The 26,728-nt window shown below is 46.8% G+C and overlaps 1 protein-coding gene across 4 annotated transcripts; it reads right to left on the bottom strand.

Annotated features, from left to right (window-relative positions):
* Positions 1-24,739, bottom strand: LOC131823685 (cytochrome P450 4F6-like). 4 transcript variants are annotated; one of them, XM_059160317.1, is made up of 13 exons: positions 24,698-24,739; positions 24,027-24,225; positions 19,448-19,592; positions 17,662-17,715; positions 17,431-17,558; positions 15,889-16,010; positions 14,844-15,114; positions 14,436-14,502; positions 14,109-14,238; positions 1,389-1,522; positions 1,243-1,307; positions 995-1,077; positions 1-588 (listed from the first exon to the last, which is right to left on the bottom strand). In XM_059160317.1, exons 1-13 carry the CDS (start codon positions 24,703-24,705, stop codon positions 411-413), a joined length of 1,584 nt encoding a protein of 527 aa, XP_059016300.1. In that variant the 5' UTR covers positions 24,706-24,739; the 3' UTR covers positions 1-410. The 4 variants fall into 4 exon arrangements, with proteins under 4 accessions (XP_059016300.1, XP_059016302.1, XP_059016301.1 ...); XM_059160319.1 differs by having other exon boundaries at positions 14,844-14,988; XM_059160318.1 differs by having other exon boundaries at positions 24,652-24,735.
* Positions 24,740-26,728: the final 1,989 nt, after the last annotated feature.

Raw genomic sequence — 26,728 nt, 5'->3', positions numbered from 1 at the left:
TTCTGAGGTTAAAAAGTTTAGGTTTATTAGCTATGAACAGAGAGCAGGGTGATCAGAGTGCAGTGCCACCACGGGTTCTCCTGTGACCCAGAGACTCAGACATGCCCCTTAAGTCAGTCCTTAACCCTGATCTCCCTCCTGCTCAAACACCTCCCACGGCTCCCTATTGCCTACAGGATAAACTACCTTATTATGAACTCTGAGAGAACCCACAATCAGCATGGGGCCTGTAGTCAGCTGAAAAGGCTGTCAGGGTCTTGGGCTCAGACATCAGTCTCCCCTCCCCTCACCCACCCCTGCGTGCCCACAGGTCCCAAGCGCCTCCTGCTGGCTCTCGGTGAGGCTCCGACAGAGGAGATGACACAGTTTCATCCTCAGGAATCCGTAAAGTGAGGCGTGTAGGGTCTGGGTCACCGGGGTGCCCCGCTCAGCGGCTCCACGCGCAGCCAGAGTCCGCCCTCCGCGCGCAGGATCAGCTCCGGCTTCCTGCGCGGCTCCTCCTCGCCCGGCAGGACCCGGAAGCGCAGCAGCGTCAGCGCCAGGACCACCTTCATCTCGGTCATGGCGAACGTCTGCCCAATGCAGTTCCTGCGGGCACCAGTGGGGGCTCTGACTCGCCAGGGACCCCAGCAGGCCCCATGGCGCCCAGAACCTGGTCCGGGACCCTTTGCCCCGCCCGCAGGGATCCAGGAGGGGAGCAAACCATGCCTGGGACCCCCATGTGGGCTTGCCTAGCCCCGAGCTTGGCTCGGACCCCAGCCCTGGACTCAGGCCAGGAGACCGGGGAAGGGGCGTGGCCCACACCGTGGACCCCTCGTTGGACCTATCCTACCCCCACTTCCCAGACCCTTACCTCTAACCTCTGAGGAGGGGAGAGAAGGAGAGCCATCCTCAATTTCCCCCTTTCCCGCCACCCCAAAACCTTGTCTGGGATCTCGGTCCCAGACCCCTGCCCCACCACCCCATTCCCACCTCGGATGCCCCCTGAGCTCACCTGGGCCCCGCAGAGAAGGGAATAAAAGCCAAGGGTGACCTCTTCTTGATGTTTTCTGGGTCAAAGCGAAAGGGATTGTATACCTAAGGGTGGAGAGAGGCAAGGCTGCTGGGTGGGGTTTCCCAAGATACCCAGACAATCCTAGAAAAGACTGATGTGGATATAGTGGAAAGGGAGTGTCTGACTTCCCCAGTCAGGACCCTGCTGCTTCATTGGGTCGAGGGATGGAGAAGAGAGAGGAATTGCACCTCAGGGTCCGGCCAGATAGACGGGTTGTGATGAATCCCAAAGATGCTGATGACACAGATGTTCCCTATGAGGGAAAAGAGTAATAGTCAGGGTGAGGTCTCAGCTGATGGGACTACCACCCTCCTCCCCCTGATGCTGTGGACACCTTTGGGGATGACCCGGCCATCAGGGAGCCCGACGTCCTGGGTACTGCGGCGGGCAATGACTGTAACCGGTGGGTGCAGCCGCAGACTCTCCTTAATGCACATGGTCAGGAAGGGCAACTGGGCCAGGTCGTCCCTAAGGAAGACCCCCAACAATTATCCAGGGATCGAATCAAAGACTCCCCCAGCCCTCCTGCTGCCCCTGAAGACCCTCTCCCCATCTTGCTCTGACTCTCACTTCTATAACAAAATAAATTCCAGATGGGCCAAAGACTTAGGCATTAGAAAATCAAAATCAGGGGGAGGAGTCAAGATGGCGGAGAAGTAGCAAGCTGAGACTGCTTCAGCTAGCCGGAGATCAGCTAGATAGCTTATCTAAAGATTGCAAACACCTGAAAATCCATCGGCAGATCGAAGAGAAGAAGAACAGCAATTCTGGAAACAGAAAAACAACCACTTTCTGAAAGGTAGGACTGGCGGAGAAGTGAATCCAAAGCGACGGGAAGATAGACCCCGGGGGGAGGGGCCGGCTCCCGGCAAGCGGCGGAGCAACCGCGCACAAAATCAGGACTTTTAAAAGTCTGTTCCGCTGAGGGACATCGCTCCAGAGGCTAAACCGGGGCGAAGCCCATGCGGGGTCAGCGTGGCCTCAGGTCCCGCAGGGTCACAGAAGGATCGGGGGTGTCTGAGTGTCGCAGAGCTTGCGGGTATTGGAACGGGAAAGCCGGCTACAGAGACAGAGCCGACAGTAAGCTCGCAGCTCCGTGTTACCTAGAACCGGTCGCAGGCTCGGTGAGCTCGGAGCGCAGCCGGAGGTCAGGCAGACGGGAGTAACTGGGCGCTGTTCTCTGAGGGCGCACTGAGGAGTGGGGCTCTGGGCTCTCGGCTCCTCCGGGCCGGAGACCAGGAGGCCGCCATTTGTATTCCCGTCCTCTGGAACTCTACGGAAAGCGCTCAGGGAACAAAAGCTCCTGAAAGCAAACCCGAGCGGATTACTCACCCCGGCCCCGGGTAAGGGCGGTGTAATTCCGCCTGGGGCAAAGACACTTGAGAATCACTACAACAGGCCCCTCCCCCAGAAGATCAACAAGAAATCCAGCCGAGACCAAGTTCACCTACCAAGGAGTGCGGTTTCAATACCAAGGAGAGCAGCAGAATTCCAGAGGAGGAGAAAGCCAAGCACGGAACTCATGGCTTTTTTCCTGTGATTTTTTTTAGTCTTGCAGTTAATTTAATTTTTTCTTTTTCATTTTTTTTTTTTCTCGCCTTCGGGTAAAATTTTTTTTTTTTTTAACTGTTACCTTTTTATTTTTTAACGATTTTTTACTAGTTTATCTAATATATATATATATATTTTTTACATTTTTCTTAGGTGTTTTCTTTTTTTAAAAAAAATTCTTTTCTTTTTTTTTTTTTTTTCTTTTTTCTTTCTTCCTTTTTGAACCTCTTTTTATCCCCTTTCTCCCCACTCACGATTTTGGATCTCTTCTAATTTGGCTAAAGCATATTTTCCTGGGGTTGTTGCCACCCTTTTAGTATTTTACTTGCCCCTTCATTTACTCTTCTCTGGACAAAATGACAAGACGTAAAAATTCACCACAAAAAAAAGAACAAGAGGCAGTACCGAAGGCTAGGGACCTAATCAATACAGACATCGGTAATATGTCAGATCTAGAGTTCAGAATGACAATTCTCAAGGTTCTAGCCGGGCTCGAAAAAGGCATGGAAGATATTAGAGAAACCCTCTCGAGAGATATAAAAGCCCTTTCTGGAGAAATAAAAGAACTAAAATCTAACCAAGTTGAAATCAAAAAAGCTATTAATGAGGTGCAATCAAAAATGGAGGCTCTCACTGCTAGGATAAATGAGGCAGAAGAAAGAATTAGTGATATAGAAGACCAAATGACAGAGAATAAAGAAGCTGATCAAAAGAGGGACAAACAGCTACTGGACCACGAGGGGAGAATTCGAGAAATAAGTGACACCATAAGACGAAACAACATTAGAATAATTGGGATTCCAGAAGAAGAAGAAAGTGAGAGGGGAGCAGAAGGTATACTGGAGAGAATTATTGGGGAGAATTTCCCCAATATGGCAAAGGGAACAAGCATCAAAATTCAGGAGGTTCAGAGAATGCCCCTCAAAATAAATAAGAATAGGCCCACACCCCGTCACATAATAGTAAAATTTACAAGTCTCAATGACAAAGAGAAAATCCTGAAAGCAGCCCGGGAAAAGAAGTCTGTAACATACAATGGTAAAAATATTAGATTGGCAGCTGACTTATCCACAGAGACCTGGCAGGCCAGAAAGAGCTGGCATGATATTTTCAGAGCACTAAACGAGAAAAACATGCAGCCAAGAATACTATATCCAGCTAGGCTATCATTGAAAATAGAAGGAGAGATTAAAAGCTTCCAGGACAAACAACAACTGAAAGAATTTGCAAATACCAAACCAGCTCTACAGGAAATATTGAAAGGGGTCCTCTAAGCAAAGAGAGAGCCTACAAGTGGTAGATCAGAAAGGAACAGAGACCATATACAGTAACAGTCACCTTACAGGCAATACAATGGCACTAAATTCATATCTCTCAATAGTTACCCTGAATGTGAATGGGCTAAATGCCCCTGTCAAAAGACACAGGGTATCAGAATGGATAAAAAAACAAAACCCATCTATATGTTGCCTCCAAGAAACACATTTTAAGCCCGAAGACACCTCCAGATTTAAAGTGAGGGGGTGGAAAAGAATTTACCATGCTAATGGACATCAGAAGAAAGCAGGAGTGGCAATCCTTATATCAGATCAATTAGATTTTAAGCCAAAGACTGTAATAAGAGATGAGGAAGGACACTATATCATACTCAAAGGGTCTGTCCAACAAGAAGATTTAACAATTTTAAATATCTATGCCCCCAACGTGGGAGCAGCCAACTATATAAACCAATTAATAACAAAATCAAAGAAACACATCAACAATAATACAATAATAGTAGGGGACTTTAACATTCCCCTCACTGAAATGGACAGGTCATCCAAGCAAAAGATCAGCAAGGAAATAAAGGCCTTAAATGACACACTGGACCAGATGGACATCACAGATATATTCAGAATATTTCATCCCAAAGCAACAGAATACACATTCTTCTCTGGTGCACATGGAACATTCTCCAGAATAGATCACATCCTCGGTCCTAAATCAGGACTCAACCGGTATCAAAAGATTGGGATCATTCCCTGCATATTTTCAGACCACAATGCTCTAAAGCTAGAACTCAACCACAAAAGGAAGTTTGGAAAGAACCCAAATACATGGAGACTAAACAGTATCCTTCTAAAGAATGAATGGGTCAACCGGGAAATTAAAGAAGAATTGAAAAAAATCATGGAAACAAATGATAATGAAAATACAACGGTTCAAAATCTGTGGGACACAACAAAGGCAGTCCTGAGAGGAAAATATATAGCGGTACAAGCCTTTCTCAAGAAACAAGAAAGGTCTCAGGTACACAACCTAACCCTACACCTAAAGGAGCTGGAGAAAGAACAAGAAAGAAACCCTAAGCCCAGCAGGAGAAGAGAAATCATAAAGATCAGAGCAGAAATCAATGAAATAGAAACCAAAAAAACAATAGAACAAATCAACGAAACTAGGAGCTGGTTCTTTGAAAGAATTAATAAAATTGATAAACCCCTGGCCCGACTTATCAAAAAGAAAAGAGAAAGGACCCAAATAAATAAAATCATGAATGAAAGAGGAGAGATCACAACTAACACCAAGGAAATACAAACTATTATAAGAACATACTATGAGCAACTCTACTCCAACAAATTTGACAATCTGGAAGAAATGGATGCATTCCTAGAAACATATAAACTACCACAACTGAACCATGAAGAAATAGAAAGCCTGAACAGACCCATAACCAGTAAGGAGATTGAAACAGTCATTAAAAATCTCCAAACAAACAAAAGCCCAGGGCCAGACGGCTTCCCGGGGGAATTCTACCAAACATTTAAAGAAGAACTAATTCCTATTCTCCTGAAACTGTTCCAAAAAATAGAAATGGAAGGAAAACTTCCAAACTCATTTTATGAGGCCAGCATCACCTTGATCCCAAAACCAGACAAGGATCCCACCAAAAAAGAGAGCTATAGACCGATATCCTTGATGAACACAGATGCGAAAATACTCAACAAAATACTAGCCAATCGGATTCAACAGTACATTAAAAAGATTATTCACCACGACCAAGTGGGATTTATTCCAGGGCTGCAAGGTTGGTTCAACATCCGCAAATCAGTCAATGTGATACAACACATCAATAAAAGTAAGAACAAGAACCATATGATACTCTCAATAGATGCTGAAAAAGCATTTGACAAAGTACAACATCCCTTCCTGATCAAAACTCTTCAAAGTGTAGGGATAGAGGGCACATACCTCAATATCATCAAAGCCATCTATGAAAAACCCACCGCAAATATCATTCTCAATGGAGAAAAACTGAAAGCTTTTCCGCTAAGGTCAGGAACACGGCAGGGATGTCCATTATCACCACTGCTATTCAACATCGTACTAGAGGTCCTAGCCTCAGCAATCAGACAACAAAAGGAAATTAAAGGCATCCAAATCGGCAAAGAAGAAGTCAAATTATCACTCTTCGCAGATGATATGATACTATATGTGGAAAACCCAAAAGACTCCACTCCAAAACTGCTAGAACTTATACAGGAATTCAGTAAAGTGTCAGGATATAAAATCAATGCACAGAAATCAGTTGCATTTCTCTACACCAACAGCAAGACAGAAGAAAGAGATATTAAGGAGTCAATCCCATTTACAATTGCATCCAAAACCATAAGATACCTAGGAATAAACCTAACCAAAGAGACACAGAATCTATACTCAGAAAACTATAAAGTACTCATGAAAGAAATTGAGGAAGACACAAAGAAATGGAAAAATGTTCCATGCTCCTGGATTGGAAGAATAAATATTGTGAAAATGTCTATGCTACCTAAAGCAATCTACACATTTAATGCAAATCCTATCAAAGTACCATCCATCTTTTTCAAAGAAATGGAACAAATAATTCTAAAATTTATATGGAACCAGAAAAGACCTCGAATAGCCAAAGGGATATTGAAAAAGAAAGCCAACGTTGGTGGCATCACAATTCCGGACTTCAAGCTCTATTACAAAGCTGTCATCATCAAGACAGCATGGTACTGGCACAAAAACAGACACATAGATCAATGGAACAGAATAGAGAGCCCAGAAATAGACCCTCAACTCTATGGTCAACTAATCTTCGACAAAGCAGGAAAGAATGTCCAATGGAAAAAAGACAGCCTTTTCAATAAATGGTGCTGGGAAAATTGGACAGCCACATGCAGAAAAATGAAATTGGACCATTTCCTTACACCACACACAAAAATAGACTCAAAATGGATGAAGGACCTCAATGTACGAAAGGAATCCATCAAAATCCTTGAGGAGAACACGGGCAGCAACCTCTTCGACCTCTGCCGCAGCAACATCTTCCTAGGAACAACGCAAAAGGCAAGGGAAGCAAGGGAAAAAATGAACTACTGGGATTTCATCAAGATCAAAAGCTTTTGCACAGCAAAGGAAACAGTTAACAAAATCAAAAGACAACTGACAGAATGGGAGAAGATATTTGCGAACGACATATCAGATAAAGGACTAGTGTCCAGAATCTATAAAGAACTTAGCAAACTCAACACCCAAAGAACAAATAATCCAATCAAGAAATGGGCAGAAGACATGAACAGACATTTCTGCAAAGAAGACATCCAGATGGCGAACAGACACATGAAAAAGTGCTCCATATCACTCGGCATCAGGGAAATACAAATCAAAACCACAATGAGATATCACCTCACACCAGTCAGAATGGCTAAAATCAACAAGTCAGGAAATGACAGATGCTGGCGAGGATGCGGAGAAAGGGGAACCCTCCTACACTGTTGGTGGGAATGCAAGCTGGTGCAGCCACTCTGGAAAACAGCATGGAGGTTCCTCAAAATGTTGAAAATAGAACTGCCCTATGACCCAGCAATTGCACTATTGGGTATTTACCCTAAAGATACAAATGTAGTGATCCAAAGGGACACATGCACCCGAATGTTTATAGCAGCAATGTCCACAATAGCCAAACTATGGAAAGAACCTAGATGTCCATCAACAGATGAATGGATCAAGAAGATGTGGTATATATACACAATGGAATACTATGCAGCCATCAAAAGAAATGAAATCTTGCCATTTGCAACAACATGGATGGAACTAGAGCGTATCATGCTTAGCGAAATAAGTCAAGCAGAGAAAGACAACTATCATATGATCTCCCTGATATGAGGAAGTGGTGATGCAACATGGAGGCTTAAGTGGGTAGAAGAATAAATGAAACAAGATGGGATTGGGAGGGAGACAAACCATAAGTGACTCTTAATCTCACAAAACAAACTGAGGGTTGCCGGGGGGAGGGGGTTGGGGAGAAGAGGGTGGGATTATGGACATTGGGGAGGGTATGTGATTTGGTGAGTGCTGTGAAGTGTGTAAACCTGGTGATTCACAGACCTGGGGATAAAAATATATGTATATAAAAAATATATGTTTATAAAAAATAAAAAATTAAAAAAAAAAAAAAAAAAAAAAAGAAAATCAAAATCACAAAAGTCACTAGAAGGAAATTTAGCCTGGTATTTTTGGAAGAATTTTTTTTGTTTTAAGAATGTATTTATTTATTTGACAGACAGCACAAGCAGGGGGATTGGCAGGCAGAGGGAGAGGGAGAAGACGGCTTCCCACAGAGCAGGGGGAGCCCAATGTGGGACTTGATCCCAGGACCCCAGGACCATGACCTGAGTGAATGAGTGAAGGCAGTGGCTTAAGCAATTGAGCCTCCCAGGTACCCTAGAAGCATTTCTGAGCAAAGCACACCATTCACAGGAATCCTTGAAAGTATTAACATATTTGCATAAGAAAGTTTTTTAAGGTATACAGTTGGCTGAAAAGGGAAAAAAAATCTCTATACTGGACTTAAAAGGTTATTTGAACAAATGAGACCCACACTCTAAGGTGGGATGACCTAATATTATAAAGATGTGGATTCCTACAAGTTAATTGATATATTCAAGGCAATCCAGTAAAAATCTAGTTGTTGGGTTTTTTTGGAACTCAGTGATGTTACTACATTTGAAGAAAAATAAAGTTCAAGAGCTATAGCAATTTAAAAACAAAAATTGAAGAAAGGGAATTCATCCACCAGAAAAAGCGTGGAATTAAAATAAAATAACAGCATGACACTGTTGCAAGAACAGGAAAATACACCCATGGGACAGGATAGAGAGCTCAGAGACAGGCACATGGATATGTAAAAATGTAACATCTGTAAAGGAGGCCCCACAACCCCTGGACAATGGATGGCTCAGACAACGGATGATGTGGAAACAAAAAGAACTGAATTATCACACACTCCACATCAAGATGGAGTCTTCTCTTATATTTAAAAGATAAAACCATAAAGTTAAAAGAAGATATAACATGGAAGACATCTTTGTGACCTATGAGTAGGAAGGAATTCTTAAAACCCCCAACACATAAACTGGAAGACAAAAAAAAAAAGGAAAAATATGCACAGAATTAAGGATTTCTGTTTAACAAAAGACAGCAGGGACCAAATTAACATTCAGAGGAGAGATTCACAGATTATCTGCAATAGCTAGATAGATCTAGAACAGCATCTTGAATATACAAGAAATTCCTGCAAATCAACAAGAGAGATGACAGGGGCTCAAGAGATAAGCAGACAAAGAACATGATCTAGGAATTCACGGGAGCTCATACTCAGAGATTTAAAACATGAAGAGAAGCTCAAAGTCGCTGGTTATGAGAGAAATGGAAAATATCTAGCAATGAAATATTATCTCACATCTACTCAAGGGGAGAATTAACAAGGTGGGTGATGGTTAGGATTAAGTAGCTGAAGTGTAGGGGTAGAGAAACCTCATGCGCTGATAGTGAATGTATGGACAGGAACGATCACTCTAGAAGGCATCAGTGTGATCAAGGAAAGGTAATGGGTGTTTTACAACCTAGCAAGCTGGCTCTTGGGCACAGAACCCAGAGAAAGTCTCAGACAGGTAGATAAAGACATGCACACCAAGATATTCACTGCAGTAATGAGATAGAAGCCTCCTGGGTATTAAGCTTTGAGGGACTGGAGAGAGTTCTATATGACATTTCAAAGCAAGAACCTAAATGCAACACAGAATCAGGGATGTCTAATAAAATCATAGTGCTATGTTTCTGAAAAAGGTAAGAACCAGCAGGACCTGATCTGTGATATAACACATATTTGTGAATTTTAAGATACATCCACCCAAAACAACAAATTATGCAAACAAAAGGATTAAATGCTCTAGAATCATACAGGCGGAGGGCTGCAAGTGGAGAATTGGGATGAATGGAAATAAGTAAGTATTGTATAGAAAAATGATGATAATTAGTCATGAATTGAGGGCCACGGTTAACTTCATCTTTGGCACCTGATGCCCAAATAACTAACTAATTAAAATTGTCAAGAGTATTTTTCAAACTACCCAATCCAATCACAGAATCAAATGAAATAAGTTAAAATGCAAGAAAAAATGCAAAGTAATGAGACAGGACCAACTTTATCAAGTATGAAAATGTTTTTTAATATGATCAGGAAGACTACTTAGTACTTACGTTTGAATATGTGAATAGATAGAACAGAATGAAGTCCAGAGATAAACCCTAACATGCAAACAAATTTAATTTATTGTAAAACTGTTATTTAAAATCCTAAGACAAATACAAAAATACGTATCAAATTCTGTTGAAATAATCAGTTAACCATTTGGAGAAAAAAACAGATTCCTAATTCAGCACTTAGATCAGTATGGATTTCATATGGAAAAAGGATTAAATGTAAGAAATAATAATAAAAATATTAAATAAAATTTAAGTTAAATAACATTTTTAAATAAATAAATCCACTAGAAGAAAATCAAACAAGTTTTACAGTTTAGTATTAGTGTGAAGGGTTTATCCAAGCATTAAAAAAAAAAGAAGATATAAAAAAAGCTAATAAATGTGACTATAAAGAAATGAATGAAACTAAAGTAGTTTCATTCTTTCCTCCTGGGAAAGAATTTTTGCATAATATAAAAGCAACTAGGGGCGCCTGGGTGGTTCAGTCATTAAGGGTCTGCCTTCAGCTCTGGTCATGATCCTGGGGTCCTGGGATGGAGCCCTGCATCGGGCTCCCTGCTCAGCAGGAAGCCTTCTTCTCCCTCTCTCTCTGCAGCTCCCCCAGCTTGTGTTGCCTCTCTTGCTGTGTCTCTCGCTGTCAAATAAATAAAAATCTTTAAAAAAATAAAAAAGCAACTAATGCTGGGACGCCTGGATGGCTCAGTGGGTTAAGCCTCTGCCTTCGGCTCAGGTCATGATCTCAGGTTCCTGGGATCGATCCCCGCATCGGGCTCTCTGCTCAGCAGGGAGCCTGCTTCCCCCTCTCTCTCTGCCTGCCTCTCTGCCTACTTGTGATCTCTATCTCTCTCTGTCAAATAAATAAATAAAATCTTTAAAAAAAAAAAAGCAACTAATGCTCTTTCTATTTAAAGAGTCCTTATAAATTAGTAAGAAAAAAAAAACTCAAAGTAAAAAGGTCAAATTACGCAAACTGATGCTTCGCAGGAAAAGAAATATGCATGGTTCATAAACATATGAAAATAGTGCTCAGTTTTACCCTACTTAAAGTGATATTTATTAGAATAACAAAGTATTATATTCACTTATTTAAAGTTTCATAACACACTGTCAGTGAAGATGCAAGGAAACTGCACTCTGAAAATCCATTTGTTGGGACGCCTGGGTGGCTCAGTTGGTTAAGCGGCTGCCTTCGGCTCAGGTCATGATCCCAGCGTCCTGGAATCGAGTCCCACATCGGGCTCCTTGCTTGGCAGGGAGCCTGCTTCTCCCTCTGCCTCTAGCCTGCCACTCTGTCTGCCTGTGCTTGCGCTCTGTATCTCTCTCTCTCTCTAACAAATAAATAAAAATCTTTAAAAAAAAAAAAAAAAGAAAATCCATTTGTAGGAGTGGATTTGCCAAGAGCTACTAAACTGTGAAAACTCAAATGGTCTTTGATGCAGTAACACCACTTTTAGAAATTTGTTCTGGAGAGACATCCACACACATGAGCAAAAGTCAGTGTACATGGATGTTTCCTACATTATGTTTATTATAGCAAAAGCCCCCAAATTACAAGTGTCTATCAACAGAGGAATGTTTAGATAAATCACAGTACATCCGTGTGGTAGAATACTATACAGCTATCAAAAAGGAGGCAAGAGGGATCACTAGTCCTAACATACACTGCAGGACAAATCCATACAGAGATGCTGAAAGGCAGTTCAGCAATATCTATCACAACTACAGATCTTCACATAAATGTCCCAAACAGAGGGGTGAGCTGAATAATTTATGCAATGCTATACAGCACTCAGAAAGGAGCTCTAGATGCAATATTGAGTGAAAAGAACAAGTGACCAAATGTGTGAGCATGTATTTCTATTAAACTATAATAATTAATATAAATATGTAACTATAAGAATTTCAGAAAAGTCTGAAAGGACATATGACAAATTGATGTCCCCAGAGTTCCCTCAGGAGACAGGGCATTGATTAGGCTTGGAGAGAGGGCAACAAAGGTGAACCTAATCATCTCCACAGTGTTTCATTTTGTGCAGAAAAAATAAAAAGTCTTCTTCCCATTACTGATTTTGTAATTCAAATTAATTTCCCAAAATTTATATCTTGGGAAAAAAATGAAAAGATCTTGAAGTTATATTGTCAACGTGCATGCCTGAATGTTCTGTGTATACTCTTAGTTGTAGAAAGAAAAGTGAAGTAAGAATTGGTGGACAGATACATGTTGGCATAGACTGAAGGACACAGGAAACCATCAAAGGTGGGGATGGGGTTGGGGTGCTGGCATAAGACAGAGGATTATGTGAAATAATAGAAGAGGTTAACCTTCTACTCCTCTTGCAATTTACATGTACACAAATCTTTGTGTTGTACACCTTAAATTTACACAATATTATGTGTCAACTATATCTCAATAGAGCTGAGAAAGAAAAAAAGACAAAGCCTTATATCCATGATAAACCACTTCATATTATTTGAATTTTTACCAAGTGCATAACTGTTTGAAATTGAAAGAAGCAGAAAAACACTTCTCCACTTCACAGAGCTGCTATGCTGAGCAAAGCCTTGAAGTTGAGGGCACTACTTCCAAAGTATTCGGTCTAGTATCTCCTCTGCATCCTTCAACCCTTGGCCCCAAATCTGCACCCTGGGCTCCCAGGCTCCAGCTCATTGCCTCCAGTTTGCCCCTATAACTACATAATTTTTAATAATATCTGACTTTTCTCTCCTCTGCTTAAACATCTCCCATGACTCCCCATTGCCATCCTATGTTAACCATGAATCTCCCTTCAAAAAAAAGCTTGCTGTCCAGCTGCAAGGAGTGCAGTTGGCTGACAGCATCAGTTATAGGGTCTCTAGGATCCGTGGCAGTATTCAAGCCAAGCTCATGCTTTTTTAGGTAGCTCCCAGCCAATGACAGGGCATGATGGGTCCCTACTTCCTGACCATTTCTGCCCAAATGTAAGACTCTCCTAATGGCAGCATCCCTGCCCACTTTTATTTTATCTTTTATCCAATATTGGCTTCCCAAAGGACTTGAACTGCCACCTTTGGAAATTCTTTACATGGTTTCCAAAGCATTCCTAAAAGGACTTCCATTACCAGCTCTAGCCTCACTGGGAGCCCCTCTGATTCTTTACACTCTAAATTTCATGAAGATCCAGCCTACTTTTACCTCCTGCCAAACATGCCAGGCTCACTCCTGTATGCCTCTATCCTGGTCTTTGCACAAGGTATCCCCAAGGCCTGGAGCACGGTCCACTACCCAAAACCAGAGTGGTAAATTCCTGTTTGCTGCTTCACTGCCCAACCTCACCCACCTTCTTTCCTATCTGCCCCAGATTTGCCCAGGTAAGACTTGAATGGGACTGGACACAGAGTTGGGAGAGGGCAAGCAGTCTAGACACGTTTATTGAACAAAGAAATGGGTGATTTTTTCACACCCAAAAACTTCTTGTGACTCCCCATAATAGATTGTTAGGTGGTAATTGGATATAAGAGCAAAAATTAAGGGGAGTGAGGATCTTTCGGCAAAACATGCAACTCCAGACAGAAAGCAAGGGAGAGGAGAATTTCATTTACTGAACACATACATGCTGGATGCCGTCTGCTCTAAACCCATTATCACAGTTCTCCAAGCAGTCCTGTGGAGGAGATATTCCCTGCCCCACTCCCATTTACAGAGGAGAAAAGGTATTGAGAAGAGGGAACTGATTTTATTAAAGTTACATAGCAAGTAAGCAGAGAATGAAATGTGGACACTCAGATCTTTCTGTTGCATATGCCTAGAAGATTTCCCTGCTCTCCAGGCTAGGTACCAGGCTGCCTCTAGGCTCTGCTCTTATTTCCAGGAAACAATAATGACAGAGTTAAGAAAAAGTTCTTTTCTCCCCCCAGCTGGGGAGCAAAGACAAAGAGAGAGGTTCAGGAACAAACCACGAGGACCTGCACTCACCATTCAATCTCTTGAGGCTCACGGCCCCTCAGGAGCTCTTGCACCTCCTGCCGACAGCGCTCCTGGTATTCTGGGTGCTTTGCAAGGTTGTACAGGACCCAGGAGAGGCCACTGGCGGTGGTGTCATGGCCTGAGAAGCAGTCAGACGGGCTTGGGTCTCTGGGCTTGTTCAGCACCAGAAGGTGGACAGCGCCTTTAATTAAGGCCCCCAGGGAGGATGGGGTGGGGTGGGCTGGTCCAGGGTCCACCTAACAAGTTCCTGGGATTGGACAGACCCCTGCCAGACCCCTGCCTCACTCCCCCATAGTCCCACACTGGGATGCTCACCCTCAAACATGAAGGTGTCAGCCTCTGCTCGGATGTCCTCATCTGACAATTGTTTTCCATCTTCATCCTGGAAAAAGGGCAAGACCTCTTGAATTATGCCAGCTCTGAGGGTGTCTGAGTCTAATCTGAAACAGTCCCTCAGGCTCCATCATCAAAGTAGGATCTGTCCTTCATCATCTCTACAGCCCACCCCACAGGTCTCCTCCCTGGTCTCCAGCCTTTTATTTATCCCTTCCACACTGCCTTCGACAGAGTCATGTCTAAAACATATCACTGACCCATCTCTCCCTTTCTCAAGCACCTTCCGTGGTTGCCCAGTGCCCTGCAGGTCAAGTCCAAGTCCTTCCACGTGACATTTGAAGTCAAGGTCCACTCTATCTCTTGAATTCTGATCCCAGGGAAGCCCACCTTGGCCAGCAGGAGCACATCAATAAAGTCCAAAGTCTTGGTCTTAGCCTTGGCCTTGAGGAAGTCATGGGAACCCCCGCTAATGAGGGCACGGCGCCGCTCCTGGATAACAGCATCTGTGAAGTTGTGCACCAGGTTGCAGGCCCTGCGGAAGCGCCACCCATCGGGAGTGAGATTGTATAGGAAGTCCATGGGCAGGAAGATCTGCTCTTGCCGTTTCACCACAAGGGCACTGAGTTCCAAGATGGCAGAAATATATTCACTGGGACTCCTGCAGGGCCAGGCCAGAGAGAACCTTAAGAAACACCTTTTTAACCCACATGAAACCCCAGGAGTGCCTTCCAATCAGAAAACCAGAAGCACTGTGGCAGACACTTTGCTCATCAGAGCCCCATGGCCTTTATCCAAAACAAGAGAGTTCTCCAGGCATGTTTCTCCCTCTACATCCCACCTCTATGACAGCCTCAGGTCCCAGACTCCAGGGTAGAGCTTGGGCATCATGCTTGTCTCCTCTCTTTCCTACACAATATCTGACCCTGCCCATTCTTCCTTAGTCTCTCCCAAATCTGCCCCATATTCTCCACCAAATTCAAGCCTCCTCCTCTCCATGGTCTCCTTGAATTCTGTGTCTATACTAAACAGCTGGTCTTCTCTAGAGTCAGATATCCAAAAACAGCTTTGACCATGACCCTCATCTATTCAAACACCCTCCTTGCCTCCCTGGAAACCTCAGGAGAAATTTCATATGCCTTTGTCTGGATTTGAATGTCCTTAAGATATAGCCCCTGCCAAGCCCTCCAACCTCATTCCCAAGGTGGCTCCTCACTATGACACATGCTTTGCTCATCCTAGCCCCCTGGACTTTATCAAACATTTCTACCTACCTGAAACGATCACTTGCTCTCTTTCCCTTCCTTGTCCTGCAGTGTCTACTTCTGATCCATCTCCTCCAGGAAGTCCCTTCTGATTGCCCTGGTCAGACCTCCCTTCCCCATCCACCCCCTTGGGTCTATGGTTCATGTTCCCACGCCCTGGAAAGACTCACTCCTGGCAATTGCTGTCAAAACTGAAGACACATTTCTGCAGACTGTCCAGGGTCATGAGGCTGATGTGCTCAAACATGTCTAGACGGGCACTGCCTTCCAAGGCCAGATGCTGCCACTTGGTCTGGAGAGAGAAAGGGGCAAATCTGGGGCTGGGACCTGCCACTCCTGAGCTCCTCCTCAGCCCAACCACCAGGTTGGACTCCCCCAGGCCCAGCCTCCCGATCCTCCACCCCAGACACCCAACACCAGGAATGACCAGGCTTGGGTGAAAGTGGAAACTGTTACTATTAAGATGCCATTAAGGGGTTGGGGGGAAGACCCTGTGGCCGGGAGTCAGGAGACCTGAGTTCAAAACCTGGCTCTGCCTCCTATACTCTGTGTGCTCTTAGTCAACTCATTCCTCCTGTCAAAGTTCACTGGGCTCTATCTGTCAAACTTTGGTAACAGGATGACTTGCTTTGGTGTCAGACAAACCAAATTGGAATCCCAGCTTCACTTATTAGTTTACTTGCCAGCTATGTGAACACGGGCAAGCGCTCTAATCTCTCTGAGCCTCAATTTCATCACTTGTAATGGGGCAATAATAATCATCTCTAACTCATATGGTTGTGAAAATTAAATTAGACAACATATGTAGTACGACTGGCACATAATTTCTGATAGACAGCAAGTGCTGAATGACTGTTAGCTCTCATCCTCATCTTCGTCATTATCATAGTGGTAGGTGACTGCTGCAAAAATGTCCCCATTCTTTTGTCCCTCCCTATACCTTCACCCTTTGCAATGAGATTGTGCGGGTCTTCCATTAGGAGGTAGAACCTTTTTCTCCAGCTCTTGAGCTGAATGTGGGACTTGCTTTGGCCAACAGAAGAAGGTGGAGGTCATAGTTGCCCGTTCTGAAATTAAACTTCAAGAGATATTGCATGTTTCTCTTCATTCTCTTGGAGTCTCCACCGTGTGATCAAGCCCAGGCTAGCTTATTGGAGGATGAGGGATAAATGCAAGCATCCAGCTGTTTCACCAAGGCGATCCTCAACCAGTGCACAAACATGCAGCAGAGCTGAGCCTGGATGAGCAGAGTTGTCTCCCAAACCCGTCCACGACCACAGATGTGTGAGTGATTCCAGCCAAGATAAGAACTACTCTACTGATTCATCATCAACAATAAACATTCATTTTTTTCAACCCAGTGAGTTTTAAGGTGAATGCTCTGCAGAAAGAGCTACTATACAATCTTCATCATTTATGTCTTGAATTTTACAGTTTCAGTGAAGCAGACTAGAAACTAAAACATTCTGAGTGCCTTTTATGTGCCAGGATCATGATTCCATTATATCACCTTGATCACTCTTTAAGCCGGGCGTATCTCACACACACACACACACACACACACACTTTACAGATGGGGAAACGGAAGGTTGGAGAGAAAAAGGAATGGCCCTAAAACCATACAGCAAAGCCAGGACTCCAGATCATATGTGTCTGAGGCTACTTCCCTTTTCCCAAGGCCCCAGCTGGGACCCTGGATTTAAGGAACTCACATGCATGATGCCTGCACTTTTGTTGAAAATCTTCACATAGGGTTTCAAGATGTCAAAATGGAAGGCAGGTGTCAGCAAGCGACGATGGTGACTCCACTTGTCACCAGCACTCAGCAGGAGCCCATCCCCTAGTAGAGGCAGTCACAAGGAATGGACAAGGGCAGTGCCTTCCCCTGAGACCTCAAGGTCAACCTTGAGGTCAACCGACCCCCTTCACCAACAGTTACTCACCTAGCCAGGGCTTCAGGAGGTTGTAGAAAAACATATCCTTGGGTATGATGGTGGCTGACACAAGAGATAGACAATCAGGAGCCATGGAAAAAAGGTGGGGAGGGGCTTTTGGTTGGGAGGTGGACGATCCCAACCAGCGGTCTGCATACCCCCTCCAAGCCCAGCATAGCAGGAATGGGAACAAGAGTGGAGGAAACAGAGAGGAGCGGGCAGATGAAGGGGGCCCAGACCAGGCTGCAGCACAGAGCAGAACAAAGGCAGAACAACCCCATGTACTTAGATGCACCCTAACATGGCACAACACACCCCAGCACATCTTGACATGGCTCCTACCTGCTCCAACGTGTTCAAAACCCCTAACACAAATCCACAAAATGTCTTTACTGGCACCTAGGACACCTCATCTGTCCCAGAACCCCTGACATCTCCTGTAACAACTGACATGGCCCCACCATGTGTGAACATGTCCTGACATGAAACAACATGTGTAACACACACTGACAGGACACAATGTGCTCTGATATGGACCCCAAGACAACCTGACATGACCTCCGTGTGACCCACAAATGGTCCAGACAGGATTTAAAGTTCCCATTAATGGCGCAGACATGGCCCAGGCATGACCTAGCTTTCCTCAGTATCCTCTTCCACCTCATACTGGCCATTAAATGCTTAGGTAAGGAGTTCCTATGTCCTTAAAGAGACCAAAGGACCTGGTGATTCACAGACCTGTACCCCTGGGGATAAAAATATATGTTTATAAAAAATAAAAAATTAAAAAAAAAAAAAAAAAAGAGAGAGACCAAAGGATGCTGCCACCCTCAGATGCTGAGCTCCACCCACCACGAAGAGCTGCCCTTGGGCTGTAGACCAACCCCCCACGGCCAACCAGACAGTTGACCGATCTGAGATCTGGTAGGCATTCCCCCATAATACTCTTGCCATCTTCATACCCCAAATCCCTTTCCAGCTTAGAGTCCCTTCTGGCAGAGGCAGCTAGAGCAGCCAAGAACACACAAAAGAGGGAAGCTTCAACATACTATGTGGCCTTCAGAAGTTATTATGTCTCCTTGAGCCTTGGTTTCCTCACCCAAGAAATGCCCACCTAGCTGTGATGCTGGTGGCTGAACATCTGTGGTATCTACTTGCCCAGCATCCATCCCCTTCTGGAACTAGCATCTCATTGCTCCTCCACTCTCAATCCAAGTAATTAGGAGGTTGACCATGCCATCCCACTCACTGTTCCAGAGCTAAGCATATGACCCTAAGCCTCAGCAATCAAGTCTCAGTGACTAGATGAAAAACTGGTCTCTGTGACCCAGGCCAGGCCAATTTAAAAGAATCCTGCAACTTTTTCCAGGTCTGCAGAGAATGAACTCACATTTCCATGGGAGCTGAGCTTCTCGGATTCATCTTTATCAGCATGAAAATGAAGGTGTCAGAGAGGAACACAGAACTACAAGATGAAGACAGATTCCCAATGGCACTGTTTGAAGACCTAGATCCAACCGTGTCAACTATACCTAAAGACAATATTCTCTCAGCTTTTCAGTCAATAGATTCACTTTCTTTACTTAGACCAACAGTTTTGAATTTCCGCCACTCAAAACTGAAAGGGACTGGCAACCAGAGAGAGCCAGGGACCTGCCTAGAGTCATTCATTTGGTTATTGGCAGGTCTCTGTCAACATTACCCATTTCCTTGTTCAACCTGGTCTGTCCAGGAATGGAAAGAGCTGGGAGCAGGAGCAGGGGAGAGACTAGGCTGGGGATCCTGGGAGAGATACCTGGGGCCTGGAGCAGGGGTGCAACAAAGGTCGGGTGGACGAGCCGCAGTACAGGGTAGAAGGGCCCCATCCACCAGAGGTGAACATCACGGAAGTAGTGGCCCAAATCCTCGATCATCCGCATGCCTTCCTCATTGCTCTTCACCTGGAGATGGGAGGTCCAGGGGAAGATGGGTGGGAAGAATGAGGCCAGGTCAGGCAGGAGACCCCAGAGCTCACAAATGTCCACTGCAACCCTCCACCCACCACACCCCCTCCTCCACTTCCCTTTCTGCCCACATTATTAGTCTACACTTCTGTATCTCACTAAATCAGCTTCGTTCTGGTGGTCTGTTTGTCTTTTTGTATGTCTATCTCAAAGTCTCTCCCTTTCTCCTCACTCTCTTCATCTGTTTCTTTAGATGTTGATAGATAGCTAGAGGATGATGATGACAGATAGATGATAGACAGATAGATAGACAGCTAGATGATAGAGATAGATGGAGATAGAAAATGGAGGAATGAAAGATGGGTGGATGGATGGATGGATGGACAGATGGTTGGATGGATGTGTGGATGGATGGATGGATGGATGGACAAATGGATGGATGGATGTGTGGATGGATGGGTGGACAGATGGATGGATGGATGGATGTGTGGATGGCAGGACAGATGGAGAGAGTCGAGAGATGGATGGATAGATGATAGATATGTGTTTACATCTGTGTATGTGTGTTTCTTTTACACTCTTGTGTATGTCCTCTGTCTCCCTCACTTTGTATCTCCCTCTTTCTTCACCCATGTTTCTCTCTCCATCTCTCCTACTCCCTGAGTCTGTGCCTCCTCACCTCCACACCCTCCATGGCTCCCCAGAGCCCTCAGAATAAAGTCCCTGCCCCTGCTGCCTCTGCTGTCCCCTCCACCTTTTCCTGCGTCTCACCAGCATTGCTCTCACTGAACTGAACTCCTTGTTGCTCAAAAGCCAGGTGCTAGCTCTATCCCCTCCAGGCCTTTGAGTGGGCTGTTCCTCTCCACAGTATACACTTTATCTTTTTTCTTAAAGAAAAAAGAAAACTCCTACCCATCATTCCAGACCCACTTCCAGTGACTCCTCCTCCAAGAAATCTTCCAGCCTGCCCACACAGCAGAGGCCTTGCTTCCCCCCTGGGTTCCCGCAGCCCCTGTCTCTCCCTCAGACCCATTCTAACCACACAGAATTGGGGATGTCTCTAGTTCTATGTGCCCAAGACTGAGGTTCCTCCAGGATAGAGCCTGGGGCTGAATCTCTCCAAGCATCCCGAAGCAGTGTGCAGAAAGAAAGAAATGACCGAGGGCACCTGAGAGCAGGAAGGGCCTTGGCATCTACAGAGGCTGCCCAGAAGCTTGGTAAGGAGGGGCCTGCAGCCCTCTGATGCTGCTACAGGTCCCACTACCACGTATTCCAGGTGGGTACCTGTGGCATGGTGACAGATCAGGCAATGTCAGGATTGCAAAAAATGGTGAGAGCCCAGGCAGAACATAAGTCCCTGGGTGTAGATGACCACCAGCTGACTTATGACCCTCAAGCCCTGCTCTGTGGGGTGGGGGGGGGGGGGGTAGGGGATGGGGAGAACTAGAAGGAAACAGGGGCTGTCACTTCCCCAGAAGCCACAGCATGTCCCCCTGTAGCCTCTACAGTGGACAGAGTGTCCAGAATCTGCCTGGATGGAGGGAATCTCTGCTTTCCTCCTGCTCCTTCACTCTGGGTACAGGAGGGTCCTGGAGGCCTCTCCATTCCCAAGGGCGCACCCCAGATCATAGGGAGAAGACATGCTTTCTGCGCACAGAGAGGCTGACCTTGGCTTGAGAAGTTAGATTCTTCTTCTCCTGGGAGTGGTTCCAACCTCAGCAATGTCCCCATGGAGGAGGTTTGTGGTCAGCACGGTGACCTCAGGATTTGTCCAGGGGCTCATTCCCACACCCTGTCATGTCCTGGCCAGTCTACACAGTCCCCAGTTCCCACACGGTGAAGGGTCTACAGACCTTCCAGCCCTGGCAGGCCCCAGCAGACAGACATGAGCTCTGCTCATCAGTCAAGAAGGCAGCTCCCACCTGTGAGCCCCTACTTCCTGCCTGGCTGTACACAGAGTATCCTGTCTGTCTGTCTGTCTTTCTGTCTATCTGTCTATCTCTTTCTATCTCCCCTGCACCTATGGACTCTCCCATCAGTCATGTCATTTACAAATTAAGAAACCAAGGCCACATCCCCCAAAAGGAGAAGTGGTTAGCTCCTGGGAAGGGGTTAGCTGCTGGGAAGACATCATCTCCAGTCCTCCATCCCTCCAGCATGCCTCATCCTGGCCTTACAAATATTCCCAGGTGCTCCAGACAGGTGAACAGAAGTCATTTTCACCTTTTTGACTGCCCCCTGATCCCCAAGGACCCTGAGACACTTGATGACTTTAGCCCAGAGAGGGAGGGTGATTCAGCTGAGGTCACACACACAGCAAGAGGGACTAGCAGAGAAAGAGTGACCCAGAGCAGTTTCCATGGCAAAGCCCTTAGAGGAAGACATAGGAGCTGTGGTAACTTTATGACATTTCTGCTACTTCCAGGGCTTGCTGAGAAATTTCCAAGACCCAGAATTTTAGGCAACCTTCAGCACAATTTCGGGACATCTTATTCTGTAATAAGCTGGTCTGCAGGAGGGGAAGGGAGAAGCTGGACACCCATCCCTTTGGCATTGGATGACCAAGAGAGGCGATAGTAAGTTCACCCAACCTAGGACATGGCTTCCACCATGACATCATCAAACATTTATTAAGTTTCAACTGTATGTCAGCTCCTGAGCTGTGCATTATAGATATCATGGCTATCCCCCAGTGCTACTGTCTAGTGGGAGAGAGAAATAATACACTAATAATTGGACAATTAACTGTTTAAGCTTGAGCAGGACCAAGTCAGAGGTCAAGTTCTAGTGGGGGGAAATCAAGGGAGGCTTGGAGAAGTTACACTTGAGCTGAAGATTGGACAAAAAGGAGGGATCAACCCAGTGGCTACAGGAAGGGAAGCCCTTTCTGGCAAAGGAGCAGCATATGCAAACGCTCTGAGGTAGGAAGGGTTTGGCTTGTTGAGAAGAGAAAGCAGAAGCTTGGAGTATCTAGGGTATGCAGTGGGCCTGGCAACATTTAGTCTCTATGTTCAGAACGATGCGCAATCTCATACAATGGTTTTCAGCCAAGCAATGGTATTAACAAAAGCTAAACTTCAGAAAAATCTCTCCAGGGCTCAAGAGAGGAAGGGTGACAAGGGACAAGAGTGGCCATAAGGGGCACGAGCAGTCAGAGGGACGGCTTCCTGGAGAAAGATGCCAGTGGATGTGGCGGGAGAAGTGGCAGGAGGCTGCAGAGAAGGGACAGACTAAGGAGAGGCTGTGGAGGCAGCACGTCTGGTCATGCTGAAGGACCTGACTGCAGGAGAGAACAGAGGGGGGCCGGGGGCCCCGAAGTGTGAGAAGTGAGTAAAAGAAGGATGGGCAAGACTGAGCGTGGGACAGCGCCAGGAAGGGACCCCGAGTTCCGACTCTGACTTGGTAGAATGAGATGCGTCGGAGACCCCACCTGAGAAAGGGAGGCTGCCCCCCCCCCCCGCGGAGATCTGAACTTGAACTTGTAATTCATTTGGAAGCCAGAGCCTGGGGTCAGGGGATGGCCTTGGGAGCCAGAGAAGAAGGAAGGCGGATTAGAGCCCTGAGGGCTCCCCACCTGTTAAGGGAGGGTGAAGAAGTTGCCCAGGGGAGCCCAGGGGAAGGGCTGTGTGCTAGAATGCTACGACCCGGAGAACAAGGAGGTTCGGGGCTGATGCCGTGGTCCGCAAGGCCAGACTGCTTCTCAGAGGTGACGAAGTCCTGCTCGTCTTGTGGGACAGGCATGGGAACCAAGCTGGAGCAGGGAAAGATGGGCCAAATGGGGGCACTAAGTGAAATAAATTTGGCCATTAAGGTCCAGGCCAGAGTGATTCCTGGTCAAATTTTTTTTTTTTTTTTTTTTTTTTTTTAGATTTTATTTACTTATTTACTTGTCAGAAAGAGAGAGAAAGCCCACAAGCAGGCAGAGAGGCAGGCAGAGGCAGAGAGAGAGGCAGGCTCCCTGGGGTCATGACCTGAGCCGGAGAAGGCAGTGGCTTAACCTACTGAGCCACCCAGATGTCCCTGATTCCTGGTCAACTTTTATCCAGGTTGAGCAGTGGAGCCCACTGATATCCCTTGGGGGGTAGAAGACAAGATTACAAAAGGAGGAAGGGGAGGAAAAGGACAGACAGCCTACATCCATCCTCCAGCCCAGCTGTGCCCCCCTGGGGGGAGGGGAGAGAAGAGCAGAAGTCAGAGTAGACTCCGGTGGGACAGGAGCACCTGCTGGCCTCAGGCCAACAAAGATGGGCCAGGCAGGGAGTGGACCCTGGACAGTGGGCCTGGGGAGACTGTGGGGGCACCAGGGGACCCGGCTCCTGTAGCCCTTCGCTGCCGTCCCAGGCCCCAGCCAAATCCCTGATCCCCATCCCAGACCCCTCGGGAAGTCCATTCACCTTGATACCCCAGACCCGTTCCCCCACCCACACTCACCAGGCCCAGGTGACCCCAAAGCCAGCTGCGCCTCGGAGGCTGCGGGAAACACCGGAGGCGGCAGCAGTTGTCATAAAAGCTGTGGCTCCAGGTCAGGATGCGGGCCAGCAGCCAGGCGGCCCCAGCCAGCAGCAGGAGGTGCCACGGGGAGGCTGCCAGCTGCCCCGGTCCCAGCCAGGACAGGCTCAGCTGTGACATCCTGGAGCAGAGGGAATAGAGGGTGAGTTCCTAAGACCCAGGAATGGGGCAGAAAGATGAGCTCCCCGGACTGCTCACAAAGGAGGGACAGGGACCGCGACAGGGTGGGAGGGGCAGGGAGAGGCAGAGAAAGTGAGCACTGTGAACTGGGCAAACATTTGGGGTTGGGGGCAAAGGGGGAGAAGGATCAGGAGAATTCCAGAGGAGGAGGCAGAGGAAGAGGGAGAGATTGGGGTGAAGGAGGGAGAAGAAAAAGAGAGACTGAAGAAAAAGCGCCCTAACGCAATCAGTGGGAGGTTGCCAGGAGGTCCGCTTACAAGGAAACCACTACCCCCACCCCTCCCACCTCACCCCACCCCCCACCCCCTCCCCCGCCGCCAGTCGGATTTCTGGAGTCACTTCTGCCTGGGGCAGTGCCCCGCCTCACCCCCCCCTCCTCGCCACCAGAACACTCTCAGCCCTGCCCGCCCCACCCGGTCATCTTCTTCCACTGGCACAGATTCCACACAAGCTCCACCCCCTCCCACCCACCCCCAGGAAGGTCTTTGTCCCCGGCCCCTGACCTCTGAACTGGGGGAGGCTGGGCTTGGCTGCGTCAGCCAATGGCAGGATGCCGGTCTGCCACCTCCCCACCTGGCAGCCACCCAAGACCTGAGGACCGAGCCAGCGGGATACACAGAGAAACCAGTCCAGGGTCCCACGGCCGGGTACTGGATCCTCAGAACTCAGCCCGATCCACGTGGTGGGGGTGACTTGGGGGATGGGCAAAAGGGACTCTGGGCTCCCAAGTTAACAGCCACCCCTGCCCTTTCAGAGCTAGGGTGCAGCAGGTAAAAACTTGAACTTGAGAGTTTAGGTGCCAGGAGAACAGAATCGGACCCAAAACTTAGCTGGGGCTTCCCTCCCTATGCGTGAGTCATCAGGGTGGCCTGCACTAGTTCTTAGCACAGAACCAGGAAGCCTCTGGCCTCTGGATAGCACACCCTGGCAGGAGTTCAAGTCCTGCCTCCAAGCAGCCCAGGGCCTGGGCTGAGACATGACTGCTGGGGCAGGAACAAAGGAACAGGCCTGGCTGGGGATTACCTGCATCAGATTCAGGGGGTCAAGGGTCCAGTCAGAAGGGTGCACCTGGGGTGAGGAGGTAAGGTTGCAGGGGGTCAGGGGGCCAGGAGAGGATGTGGCCAGACAGAGGAAGCAGAGCTTCCTCTCCGTGGAGTTCTGCCAGGTCCTGGCTGTGACTGTGAGCTGTGCCAGCTCCCTTGGGCTCAGTCTTACCATCTGGGAAATGGGATGCCAAAGGAGGGCCTGAGAGGGGGCACATCATATCCAGATCCTGTCCTGAATTTCCCTGAGAAGTGGTCTCAGCCCCTCATGAGGTCTCCCCATGTCAGGCTCCAAGGTGGGGGTGAGTTTGAAGGGTGGACCTGCTGAGCAAGAGAACTAGAACCCACATTTTTCCTGCAATGACAGGACGCCAGGGAAATGCATTTCCCCTCCGGGACCCACACATGCGCTCCAGCCCCGCCTGATCCAGCCACAAGTGGCCGCTGGAAGCCTTCTGCAAGCTGAGGTACACTGCCCTGGATATTCCTCCTGCTCTGCGGCTGGAGAGGTCTGAGGAGGAACGGGAAGAAAGAGGAGGAAAGGGGGCGCCTGGGTGGCTCAGTGGGTTAAAGCCTCTGCCTTCGGCTCAGGTCATGATCCCAGGGTCCTGGGATCGAGCCCCGCATCGGGCTCTCTGCTCAGCAGGGAGTCCGCTTCCCTTCCTCTCTCTCTGCCTGCCTCTCTGCCTACTTGTGGTCTCTGTCTGTCAAATAAATAATAAATAAATTTTTAAAAAATCTTTAAAAAAAAAAAAAAAAGAAAGAAAGAAAGAGGAGGAAAGAATCGTCCCAGGAGGTGCTCTATCTCCCAGGAGCTGTACAGCCAAGTCGTTCCACCGGACAGCGCAGGTAAAGGTGAAGCCGGACACTTAGTGGGTGCTCATAACTATTCAGGGAAGAAAGGGGCTTTTGTAGCCTTGAGCTCTAAGAACTGACCACTCAAAATGGGGTCCTCAGCCCATGAGCAACTGGCATTACCAGCAGCATGTTAGAAATGCAGAATCTCGGCTCAGTCGTTAAGTGTATGCCTGTGGTTCCTATGCGGGATGGCTTGAGTTGTGATCCCAGGGTCTTGGGATTGAGCCCCGCATCATCCGGCTCCCCGCTCGGCAAGAGGTCTCCTTCTCCCTCTCCCTCTGCCCCTTTCCCTGCTTGCTCTCTCTCTCTCTCTCTCATTCTTGGTGTCCGCATGCACACAAATTAAATAAATAAATCAACCATTTAAAAAATAAATCATTTTAAAAAATAAAATCATTTTTTAAAAAATCATTTAAATCATATTTTTTTAAATCCCATTTACAATAGCATACTTAGGAATAAATTTAAGCAGGGGCACCTGGGTGGCTCAGGTCGTGATCCTGGGAGCTGGGACTGAGCCCCGCATCAGGCTCCCTGCTCAGC

This window comes from Mustela lutreola, chromosome 2, assembly GCF_030435805.1.
Source record: "Mustela lutreola isolate mMusLut2 chromosome 2, mMusLut2.pri, whole genome shotgun sequence".
In the NCBI taxonomy this organism is placed as follows: Eukaryota; Metazoa; Chordata; class Mammalia; order Carnivora; family Mustelidae; genus Mustela; species Mustela lutreola.
Note: the sequence above shows the minus strand (reverse complement) of the source record. Positions and strands in the feature narration are given on the sequence as shown.

Excerpts from the sequence above, each read along its gene's own strand:
- LOC131823685 (XM_059160317.1), bottom strand. Across the intron at positions 17,559-17,661 it reads CCTCCTGAAGCCCTGGCTAG|GGGATGGGCTCCTGCTGAGT; the intron begins GTGAGTAACTGT and ends TGCCTCTACTAG. Across the intron at positions 1,078-1,242 it reads CTATCTGGCCGGACCCTGAG|GTATACAATCCCTTTCGCTT; the intron begins GTGCAATTCCTC and ends CTCCACCCTTAG.